The following is an 11,903-nucleotide window of genomic DNA, read 5'->3' as shown; positions in this document are numbered from 1 at the left end:
TATGCTGAATTCATGTCTGATCGAATATTTTTGTCGTACTATAAATATAATTAAGTATTTAAAGTAAAAAATATATGTTCATTTTCTTTTCACGAATACATGTTTTCTTAAATATTTTTTGAGTATTTATTAATAAAGTTTATTTATTTCAAAGTCTATCTGTGAATGAATTCGTACATTGAGAATGAAGGATATAAATCGAAATGAAATATTTTTAAATCAATAATGTCGAGATTTGTATCGCATTCAAAAAAATAAGTATTTTCTTCATTCAACTCGCCTCTTCTTGACAAGTGAACCAAGCTGAAAAAAATATTAATTTCAGTTTTAAGATGTCTTTTCCAAACATGATGAAACACATAAAAGTCTTACAAGATCTGAAATTGCGGGTAAATTATTTGTTTGATCTGTAATATTTGTCTCTGGTTCTCTAGCCTCTTTTGGTGGAGCAGTTTTTTTCATATTTCTATGTTGTGGAAATGTGGGCATAAGTTTGGGGTCACATGCTAAAAAAAGATTAAATTAAATGATAATTAACAATTTTAAAATATTATGATAATTATGATAGGAACTTTAAAGTATTACGATAATAATATACAGGATGGTTTACCAGATATTGCTACTTCAATTTACATGAATGTTGTTATTCGCTGGAAGAAATGTATAGATAGTAGTTCTGGTGGATCACCCTATACATATCATTTTCTGTGACTTACGTAAAGGAGCTTCTTTGAAGTAGCTACTTTGTAAACATTCTTCTGCAGTGGCTCTCTTTTTTGGATCATACATGAATAAGAAATTTAATAATCTCAAACCAGCGGCACTTAACCATGGAAACCTTTGTTTCAAATTATTATATGGTTGCTGTTTTAATGTAAAGTTCTGTAGCGCTGGAAGTGTATTAAACTCAGGCCAAATTGCTTCGCTTGGTGTGCCAAGCAAGTCAACAATTAATTCTAATTGTGCGATTTCTGATCGTCCAGGCAATAAAGGCCGATGTCCAAGTAGTTCCCCTAATAAAAACATGTATACTCATAAGCGAAATCTATATAATTATATTAAATTTTTAATGTTATATATAAATTTAAAAAAATATATGAAAATACTATACCCAAAATACAACCTGCAGCCCACATATCGACAGAAGTTGTTTGAGTTTTAGCTTGTAATAACAACTCTGGTGCTCTATACCATAATGTTACTACCCTAGGGGTCATTGGCTTTAAAGGTAAACCAAACCACCTAGCTAATCCAAAATCAGCAATTTTTACACATCCTTTGTCTGTCATAAGGAGATTTGAAACTTTCAAATCTCTATGTACAATAAAATTATGATGTAGATAACGCAAACCCTTTAATACTTGTAAAACAATACATTTGACTTGACTTTCTGAAAATGGAGCTTGCATATTGTCCAATAGACTTGCCAAGTCTTGTTCACAATATTCCATAGCAAGAAATATGCTTTCTAAACTTCTCCCTACTACTACTTCTCTTAAATGTACAATATTTTCATGACGACAGGATAAAAGAACAGATATTTCTCTTAAACCACTGACTGGAAGGCCATCTTTTTCATGTTCCATTCGTACCTTTTTCAACGCTACAACTTTATCATTTTTTGTATCCCTTGCTCTATAAACAATTCCATAGGTGCCTTCACCGATACGATTTAATTTTTCAAATTCAGACACAAATCTGCATTTACCTAACTATAAAAAAAGCAATAGAACATCATTTATTACATTGTAACTAGTATAACTAAAGCTATAACAAAGATGGATAAACTAAGTAGTTACAATATCTTGTTCTGGTATCTCCATTGGCTTGCCAGTCAAGAATGATGTTAATACTCCCCTTCTAGTTATTGGTGCTGATGGATCAGGACCAGATTCAGATGCAGTCTTTTTATCAGTATCATTATTTTCAACTGATTTTTTTTCCAATATTTCGTCTAAAAAATTATTAAAATTTCACATTTAATATTTATTTTCTAGTATCTATTAGTATTTCATTCCTATTAATATCATTTAAGGAACAGCTTAAGATATTGGCATACTTTGTACATTGTACTTTTTAATATAGTAATCACAATTATATAGGAAACACTTTTTAGAGTTAACAATTTCATAAATAAATTATACTTGAACTGGATCAAATTTAAGTTCCACTATTTATGTTTATTTTTACCAATTTTTTATTTGAATTTAAAATTTAAGCAACATTATACCAACCTCAACGACAAAAATCATTAAAAAATACAATTAGTTTAATGTACAAATATCATATAATTTCAAATAATATGTAATAACAAAAAGATCGAATTATGCTACTTATGCTACTTAACCTAGCATAATAATGTTTATATGTTGATTGCAATCAAATAAAATTGTACCTTTTGTCATTATGCAATATTCTCAAAAAGATATTTTCCCAACTATATTTATTTTTCTCTTTAACATTCGTGTTTCAAAAAGCGTAGATATAAGAACTCTCAAATACTAACAATTAATTGACCGGGTAATTTTCAATAGTTCATTTGCACCATTGGAAATACAAAAGATAGATTCGACAGTCCACAGATATTAGGACATTAAAGAACTAGCACTATACGCTACCTTGCGTTACATCTTGCAAAACAGGATACCTTAAAAGTTAATGTTTATATTATTAGAAATATGTAAATAGAAATAAAGTTAATTAGGTATATATATATATAATTATTCCATTAAAATGTTTATGATAATATTGAATTTTTTATTATCTTATGATAAATTTGCAGATTTTGTAATCCTTTTGAAAGAATATGGCGTTTTAATAATAAAAAAGTCATAAATATTGTTAGTACATTTTCTCTTTTATAACTTGGATTCTATGTACTTTATCCTTGCACATGATGCCGTATCGAGTATGACTGCAAAATATTTCCATTATCAATAATCCGAGAACGGAATGAAATCACTAGGAAAATTCTTGATTGATAAAGCGGAACCTAATCTAGTATTGGATCACAAAGAAAAATGTTTCAAACTTAAGAAGAAAAGCTTGAGCAAAGAGCTTAACAAAAAAATTTTCAACTTACTAATTTTTTGTATCTTGAATAATTACTGAGCAAATTATCTTCTAATAAAAGTAATCTTTAGAATTTAAGTAGTTGCTTTCAATTTTTCGCGCACTTCGTCGAACAACAGTTAGGACGGTCATGGCGGTGTTCCATGAGCATTTGTGGTAACCTTTAATACCGTTAAAATATGTAACACATATATCGTGTGTGTAATTTATGTTATTGTTTAAGTAGTTTTAAATACATTAAATTTGTATTTTGCTTATGGTATTCATATTTTACGTATTGCATTGCCTTCAGACCACAATGCTTTCACAATGCAATATTGCATATTGCATTTCAACGTTTGTCTATCTTCAGTATCTATAAGTCTATGATATTTATATTGTGATCAATAGATAACATTGGTAAAAAATAGATAGTACAAAATTAAATGTAAAATATAATATTTTTATAAATGGGATGTGACTTTATTTTTACGTTATAGTGATTTCTCTCAGATTTATTTAAATTTATAGAAGTTGTTTACCCATAGAGAAAAAAGTTAAATGCGCAATTTAAACGCAAAATCGTAGTATATATACTGCAAGCATGTAAATACAATTAAACATTAAAAATTAACCTTAAATTTAAATTAAAAATTAACCTTGCTTTTATTGTTTAATGATTATAAAGTTTCTGTAAAATTGATCCTAATTTTTGTTTCTTAATTAATGTGAATGCATGAATATCGAAAGAAGTATTATGTTATCAACGTATCTCGATGTTGACGGGGCATTATATTTATCAGTAAGGAAAAGCTTTTAAAAAAGAAAAATAATTAGGGAAGAAGGAATTACAATTTTGTATTTAAAAGATCAAAACCTAAAAAATGAGTTCTCACCATGAATTAAATATATCAGTAGAATATCCAATTTCTGGTGACATAAATCATATTAACACACTTTCTGAGGATATTGGTGCTCTCTATCTCTCAGACGATTATTCAGATGTAACTTTAATTGTTGGTGGACAAAGATTTAATAGCCACAAAATCATTTTAGCTGCACGTAGCCAATATTTCAGAGCTCTTTTGTTTGGAGGTTTAAAAGAATCTACACAACATGAAATTGAGTTAAAAGATGCTAATTTGACTGGGTTTAAAGGCCTACTTGAGTACATATATACAGGACGAATGTCTCTTACAGACCGACGTGAAGAGGTATTAATTATCACTTATTTTCATTATCATTTTTAATGAACAATTTATTATTGTTTTCAGGTTGTGTTGGATATTCTTGGATTAGCACATCTTTATGGATTTTCAGAATTGGAAGCTTCTATATCAGATTATCTTAGAGAAATATTAAATATAAAAAATGTCTGCCTCATATTTGGCACAGCACTTCTTTATCGACTAGAATTTCTTACCAAGGTATTGATATCATATCGAAAAATACATTTGAAAATATCCACTGAAAATAATCTGTTCTAGGTTTGTCATGAATACATGGATGAACATGCATGTGAAGTAATTCAACATGAAAGCTTTTTGCAATTAAGTGCTGATGCTTTGAATGAACTTGTCTCAAGAGATTCCTTTTATGCACCAGAGATTGATATCTTTTTAGCTGTACGAGCATGGGTAAATGCAAATCCTGATGCAGATGGCAAAACTGTGTTAGGTAAATATAAAAGCATTAAAAATAAAAAATCTGTTTTAAATATATTTTCAGAATAATTTCTATATAATACATTATTCAATTGATTAGACAAATTTTGTAGATAAGGTACGATTAAACTTAGTTTCAATCACGGATCTTTTAAATGTTGTTCGCCCAACTGGATTAATTTCTCCGGAAGCAATCTTAGATGCAATAGCTGCAAGAACGCAAACACGTGATTCAGATCTTAATTATCGTGGTCGACTACTTATTGATGTAAATGTTGCTCAACCTACATATGGTGCTCAAGTGCTACAGGGTGAAATGCGTAGCTATCTTTTAGATGGTTATACAAATAATTATGATATGGAACGAGGGTAAATTGATAAATTCATCTTCCAAATTATTCATTTAAATAATACTGTTCTTTTATTAGGTATACCAGACACACTATTACTGAATCACGAGAACATGGTATTTTAGTCAAGTTAGGAACTCAATGCATCATCAACCATATAAAAATGTTGCTTTGGGATAAAGATATGCGTTCATATTCTTACTATTTAGAAGTGAGAAAAATAGATTAAGTACTAATTTTCATGTTTAATTCTTCATAGTATAATTATTTCTTACTGTTTTGTAGGTATCCATGGATCAAAAAAATTGGGTTCGAGTTATTGATTATACAGAATACTTTTGTCGTAGTTGGCAATACTTATACTTTGAACCAAGAATAGTTCTTTATATTCGTATTGTTGGGACAAATAATACCGTAAACAAAGTAAAATCATTATTAAAATTACGTGGAATATTTTTTTATTGTATAATTATAACTTTTATTTTTAAAGGTTTTTCATCTTGTAAGTTTTGAAGCATATTATACAAATCATACAGAAAAGCTCTATAATGGTTTTGTTATTCCAACACGAAATGTTGCTACTATGGATCAAAGTGCAACTGTTACAGAAGGTGTTTGTAGGTATGTAAGTTGTTGTGTATAAATGTATTTCATTCCTTCTTTATAATAAATTGTTTAAATATAGATCTCGGAATGCTCTCTTAAATGGTGATACATCAAATTATGATTGGGATAGTGGTTACACATGTCATCAAGTTGGATCTGGTTCTATTTTAATACAACTTGGACAACCGTACATTATAGATTCTATGCGGTATATATTATTATATTACCTATAACAAATAAGAAAATATGAAATTTTCTAATCAATATTTATTTACATATAGATTACTACTTTGGGATTGCGATGATCGTTCGTATTCTTATTATATAGAGGTATCCGGTAATTCTTGGAGTTGGGTTCTAGTTGGTGATAAAACCAGAGAAGCTTGTCGTTCGTGGCAAACAATACACTTTGAACCTGCTCGTCCTGTCGTTTTTATACGTATTGTTGGAACACACAATACAGCAAATGAGGTAATGATTGCATGTTCATTTCGAGTAGTGACGTTAGAGAACAACAAAACTATTTGTAATTAAACACATTCTATACGTAGCCAAAAATTATTCAAAACATTTTGCTTTTTAGGTTTTTCACTGTGTCCATTTTGAATGCCCTGCTCAAACAAATGATAAAGTTGCAAGTAAATCATTGATGCACAAAGAAAAGCAATTAAAAACTCACGATTCTACGATTTGGTCAGTGTCACTACCCCCAGAAACAGCTACAGAAGCAGTTAATATTGATCAAGAAGAAATAAATTCTACAGATAGCAATATTTTTTAAGACATTAACTATTTAGGAACAAGTCATTATGCAAAATTTCATTGATAGTTCAAGAATTATGAACTAAGTATTGTACTTTCGTTTTTTGATTTGAACTTCCTATGTATTAATGGTTTAAGTGCTTGTATAGTATAGAGATATAAGTATCACATAATGATATATAATTGTAAAAATAATTGTAAAATAAATTTTGTAATTAAAGTAAATTTTTAATTTAGTCAAATGAGCCTTAGTTCATTCCTATAAGACCAAAGAAAAGAAGAAAACTGGAAATTGTTTGGTAATGCTTGTTAAAATTTATTTAAAGTATTTAATAATGTAATAAAAGTTTATTGATTAGAAATAGATCAAAAATAACCTAAACGGTATTTTAATAGTTACTAATTTCCAATAATATAATGATACATATATATTTTCATAAAATTAAAAGATAAAAGCAGAAAATTGATGGATATATACAAATATTTTATTATTATAATTTTTATGTAATTTTTAACTTATTTAAATATTTAAATTATATAATTAAAACATGAGTATATTCGATTAATATCATATTAAAATTTTGAAAATGTCCCTAGCAACTTCATCTTTGTTACTTGATTGTATAATTTTTATATGATATAATATAAATTGTAATAAGTTTATTGTAGAGAAATATACAATCTCATAATTCTCAAAGTTGTCAATTTTTCAGATTTAATTTATGTTCATATTTCAATTATAATATTTTCATCAACATAAGATGTTTTCATTGATGCATTAACACATAACCAGATACATACATATATGAACATGCATTGCAATGTATAAACTGTACTAGAGTGTGTAAGTAAATACCATCTTAATGTGGTGATATTAATGCAGTGTATTTGTACCACTTAGGATAAGTAATATTAAAATAAATTGCAATTTGATAAAATTCATTTTGATAACAAACACTTTGTAATTGTATTATAAGGGAGATGTTAAATGAGGTGACCAACCTATTTACTTTGATTATAAGAACGACCACCTAGCGCAAATACGAATAACACAGGACAAATAAAAACAGCGGCAAAAGTAACAACATTGGTAAAACAACGATAATATAACGCGATTTAAAAGTTCTTTATAAGTATATGAATATCCTAGGCATCATATCACGAAAGAAGGCATATAAAAGTATCGATGTTTAAATGTAAACTTGAAACATATTCAATCAAATATAAAATTCATTCATTGATTTTATTATTTATTAAACGTATAACGTCAAATAATGAACTTTTATTCATGAATAATTTTCATGTAATGAAAGTTTTGATATGATTATTCAATATAACGTGCCATATTTTGGAAATGGAATACAAGGAAATTATTATTATATCAAGAGAGATTCGATTAGATAAAGAAAAGAATCATTGCTATTTTGGCTATCATTTTCTCAACAAATGGCCATGGCTGAGAATTTGGAAAATGAAAAATATCCTTTACACAAATGCATATTTCAAGGGGACATTAAAGCTTTAAGTTCTTTAATCAGAATTTATAATATCGCTGAAAAAGATACACAAGGTTAACACAAACATTATAAATTTAATAATTTTGTTAACAATATATTTGTTGATAATTGATTTTACTTAAGTATACATTATAAAACAATTCATTTTCTTTCAATAGGAAATACTCCATTACATTTAGCTGTCATGTTAGGAAGAAAAGGTAAGAATATATATTTCAAATATACATTATTGACATATATGTAAAGTTGCAAATAAAATTTTAGAATCAATTCAATTATTACTTGCACACGGTGCACCTGTAAAAGTAAAAAACTTAGCTGGGTGGAGTCCACTTGCAGAGGCAATCAGTTATGGAGATAGACAAACCAGTTAGTAAAAATAATAGCAAGCTACATATCAGAAAGAAATAATTTTAATATTAGTTTTATATATATATATATATTACAGTATCATCACTTGTGAGAAAATTAAATCAACAAGCTAGAGAGCAAATGGAAGAAAGAAGGCCAAATTTACTTGCAACATTACGCCAAATGGGAGACTTCTACATGGAATTAAAATGGGATTTTCAAAGTTGGGGTATTTAATGTTATGTTTGAATTATAATTAAGTTGCAGATGCTTGCATGCAAATTCATATTTTTATGAACACTGAAGAAATAGGATTTATATGTATATTACAATAAGAAAACTTTACTTTTTGGATATGTTGTATATTTTTGCATATTCTTTCATATTTGAATTTCCCATAAATGCATAAACGTTCGCAATCAATTTATAACAATCGTAATAATTTACAAATGTCTGTAATTTTTCAGTGCCACTTGTTTCTCGTGTACTTCCTTCTGATGTTTGTAAAATACATAAAAGGGGAGCATCTATCAGAATGGACACTACTTTAGTAGATTTCAATGATATGAGATGGGAAAGAGGTGACATATCATTTATTTTTAATGGTGATAAAAAGCCAAGCAAATCATTGGCAGTACTTGATAATCTGGCTAAACGTTATCAAACAGTGAGATATGAGGTCAAATTGCTTTTTATTAATTAATACCCGCAACTGAATATCTTTCATTATGAGTTGTAATAATGAATTTATTATCACTGATTTATTTTTTAGGAAACAGAATTGGAAATACAAGATGAAGTTGATATTCTTATGTCAAGTGATATCATGGCAGCACAAATGTCAACAAAAGGTATTACACTTTCAAAAGCTCAGACAGGCTGGATATTTCGTGAAGATAAAAGGGTAAGGCCAGCATTGTTGGTTTTGCCTATGATACTTCTCCTCCTTCTCCTGTTCTTTTCTTAAAATTTTTTTGAGATACATCTCAAATATTTAATAAAGGAGATGGTAGGGCCTTTCCACGCGGAATGTTACCAAATCGACGGAATGGTTTTGGAAAGTAAGAAACGACGAGAACATTTAAGCGAGGAAGACTTACAAAAAAATAAGGCTATTATGGAATCATTAACAAAGGGAAGTTCACAAGGATTTGCTAATGAGAAGGTAAACAAAGTAGCAGAATTTTCTTTCTCTTAAATATGCTAATTTATCAACTTTTAGCCTCAAGTTAGAAGAGCTTCTTTAAATCCACCACCAGAATCAAATATTACTTGGGAAGAATATATTATGGCTCCACCCGGTCAATCTCCACTTCTTGGAAGAAATCTTGTTTACAAGGAAAGCAGTAAATCATTTAAAGCAACAGTTGCTATGAGTCCAGATTTTCCACTGACTGTCGATATGTTACTCAATGTTTTGGAAGTAATAGCGCCATTCAAACATTTTAGTAAATTGCGAGAATTTGTTCTAATGAAATTACCACCTGGTTTCCCTGTAAAAATTGATATACCTATTTTACCTACGGTGACAGCAAAAATCACTTTTCAAGAATTTGCCTTTCGGAATGATATAGATCCCAAGTTATTTAAGATACCACCAGATTACCTTGAAGATCCTATGAGGTAAATTTAAAAACTTGTTATAGTTTTCCTACGTAATCCATTTAATTAAGTAGTGTTTTTAAACTTAACTATTTCATTCTTTCCTAAAATATTTATTTATAAATTTTATAAATTTCATTAGATTTCCAGATTTATGACAGCTTCGCGCATTGGAGATAACTCAAGTCAATTATCATATTGAAGATGAAGCCTTTTTTTCTCCAAAAAACTATTTGAAGAGAATTATTTGGCTTTCAAACAAAAATTTTATCAAACATATTGCTGCCAGAATGGCCTCCTAAAAAGTTACAAAGTACTTTTTACAAAGAAATTGTTCTTTTGAATATGAAATATAGCAAATAGCAAGTATTTTTGTTGATAAAACTACATAATAAGTTTGAGGGTTGGTATACTTTATTTACAAAATTGTATACTAAATTTAATATATGAAAACAACTTAATAAACTTATGCACATTAAAACTAAGAGATACATTGTACACTATAAAGTGCATAAAAAATAACTCTTATCCATCTTGCTTTTTCTCAGCTCCAATTTTGAATTTTTCTTTTCCACGTTTAGTAATTAATACTTAAAAGAATATTTTGCAGTTTGTAGTATTTATTTAAAGAAGCAATTTTTATCTTTCTGTCAGAGAGAGTATTATTAATTAGTAAAAACTATTGAAGAGGAGTATTATAAATAAATATTTTCTACATATAAAGGCCAAATGGTGCATCCGATTTTACTGCATTATATTGACTTTATCATTTCCATAGTCTTTGAAAAATAGCAAAGCAGTTTATTAAGATTACTTTAAATGCGACATCCTGCACATACCTAACGTTTTGCTAGTAATCTAGCATTGTAATACATACTATATGATTCATGTATGTGTGTGTTTAGTTCAAAAATTTTTAAATAAAGATTGTAGCAAATCATAATGTTGTATACATTATTATAGTTTTCAATTACTTTCATTAAAAATAATTATTTCAAATCTAATTTGTAATATGTCACTAGATAACAGAAATTAGATTTAATTCCTGAAAGAAAAAGTGAATTTTTTATTACTAGGTATGCTAAATATACTAAACACGGTATGAGTGTGCTATATATACATTATATCAGAAAGAAACTGGTTATATTATTTTATTTACTATATACTGTAATCCTAAATTCGTGGTACATTTAAAGTCAGAAAGATTCTATAGCTCAAAGTAAGAAGGAAATTGAGAATATATATATTTTCGAGAAATCCAAATTTGAAAACTTGGTAAATATACATATATATGAATTTATCCAATCCCAGATAGACAAGGGTAGATCATTTCGACAAAACGTTACTCTAGGTATGAATATTAGTTGAAGATATAGAATAAAGTTTTTTTATTTAAGGCCTTGTTTTCGAGAAAACCGAATGTGAGAATTTGTCAATATATGTATACCAGACTGATTCTTAACCAAACATATTCAAATTCTGTTTTTTCAGAACAAGATCTTAAATGAAATAACTTCATTCTGCATTTTCGGTTTATTTTCGCATGTAGAATGATTCTTGTACTCTTGTCTATGTTGAGCTAGACTACTAGACAAATTTAAATATACTTGACAAGTCTTCAAATTCGATTTTCTCGAAAATGAAGCGTTCAATGTAATTTTGTTATTCCTGGTTTTCGTTTTATTTTGCGCTGTAAAATCTCCTGTGATTTCAATTACACAATGAATTTATGATCGCAGTGTATATGTATAGATTATTGAATAATAAATTATAAAAATCGTAAGAGTATATATACATGGTCCTAATACAATTATATGTGTTTATTGGAAATTACCAAATGAATTAATTTACTCATGAATCTATTATTAAAAATTATTTTATTTTCAGTCTGCCTTGAAATCTAATGTATTGATATGGATACTTTAAAAGATATATTGTAAATAAATTTAATAAAAGTAATTTTGATATAAAGTAAATAAATATTTTCAATTTTATTATAA

The 11,903-nt window shown here is 27.9% G+C and overlaps 3 protein-coding genes across 8 annotated transcripts; 2 read left to right on the top strand and 1 right to left on the bottom strand.

Moving 5' to 3' along the window:
* Nucleotides 1–112: 112 nt before the first annotated feature.
* LOC100643147 (cyclin-dependent kinase 10) lies at nucleotides 113–2,568 on the bottom strand. 2 transcript variants are annotated; one of them, XM_012310957.3, is made up of 6 exons: nucleotides 2,396–2,567; nucleotides 1,800–1,954; nucleotides 1,112–1,712; nucleotides 717–1,013; nucleotides 373–506; nucleotides 113–303 (listed from the first exon to the last, which is right to left on the bottom strand). In XM_012310957.3, exons 1-6 carry the CDS (start codon nucleotides 2,403–2,405, stop codon nucleotides 268–270), a joined length of 1,233 nt encoding a protein of 410 aa, XP_012166347.1. In that variant the 5' UTR covers nucleotides 2,406–2,567; the 3' UTR covers nucleotides 113–267. The 2 variants fall into 2 exon arrangements, with proteins under 2 accessions (XP_012166347.1, XP_048263816.1); XM_048407859.1 differs by lacking the exon at nucleotides 113–303 and adding an exon at nucleotides 611–650 and having other exon boundaries at nucleotides 406–506; nucleotides 2,396–2,568.
* A 632-nt stretch (nucleotides 2,569–3,200) lies between these two features.
* LOC100642910 (BTB/POZ domain-containing protein 9) lies at nucleotides 3,201–6,675 on the top strand. 4 transcript variants are annotated; one of them, XM_012310646.3, is made up of 11 exons: nucleotides 3,201–3,228; nucleotides 4,108–4,265; nucleotides 4,326–4,478; nucleotides 4,539–4,728; nucleotides 4,829–5,084; nucleotides 5,144–5,276; nucleotides 5,351–5,488; nucleotides 5,556–5,686; nucleotides 5,751–5,879; nucleotides 5,953–6,142; nucleotides 6,255–6,675. In XM_012310646.3, exons 1-11 carry the CDS (start codon nucleotides 3,216–3,218, stop codon nucleotides 6,450–6,452), a joined length of 1,689 nt encoding a protein of 562 aa, XP_012166036.1. In that variant the 5' UTR covers nucleotides 3,201–3,215; the 3' UTR covers nucleotides 6,453–6,675. The 4 variants fall into 4 exon arrangements, with proteins under 4 accessions (XP_012166036.1, XP_048266489.1, XP_003392865.1 ...); XM_048410532.1 differs by lacking the exon at nucleotides 3,201–3,228 and adding an exon at nucleotides 3,253–3,269; XM_048410502.1 differs by lacking the exon at nucleotides 3,201–3,228 and adding an exon at nucleotides 3,489–3,657.
* Nucleotides 6,676–7,257: 582 nt separating this feature from the next.
* LOC100642790 (ankyrin repeat domain-containing protein 13C) lies at nucleotides 7,258–10,846 on the top strand. Of its 2 annotated transcripts, none has more exons than XM_048409561.1 (9): nucleotides 7,258–7,277; nucleotides 8,109–8,150; nucleotides 8,215–8,319; nucleotides 8,399–8,530; nucleotides 8,769–8,980; nucleotides 9,074–9,205; nucleotides 9,305–9,466; nucleotides 9,524–9,924; nucleotides 10,046–10,846. In XM_048409561.1, the coding sequence occupies exons 2-9, from the start codon at nucleotides 8,135–8,137 to the stop codon at nucleotides 10,059–10,061; spliced, it is 1,176 nt and encodes a 391-aa protein (XP_048265518.1). In that variant the 5' UTR covers nucleotides 7,258–7,277; nucleotides 8,109–8,134; the 3' UTR covers nucleotides 10,062–10,846. The 2 variants fall into 2 exon arrangements, with proteins under 2 accessions (XP_048265518.1, XP_003392864.2); XM_003392816.4 differs by lacking the exon at nucleotides 7,258–7,277 and adding an exon at nucleotides 7,284–8,003.
* Nucleotides 10,847–11,903: the final 1,057 nt, after the last annotated feature.

The sequence above is a fragment of the Bombus terrestris genome, chromosome 1 (assembly GCF_910591885.1).
Source record: "Bombus terrestris chromosome 1, iyBomTerr1.2, whole genome shotgun sequence".
Taxonomy (NCBI): Eukaryota; Metazoa; Arthropoda; class Insecta; order Hymenoptera; family Apidae; genus Bombus; species Bombus terrestris.
The sequence above is the reverse complement of the archived record's forward strand: the minus strand, read 5'-3'. Positions and strand labels throughout refer to the sequence as shown.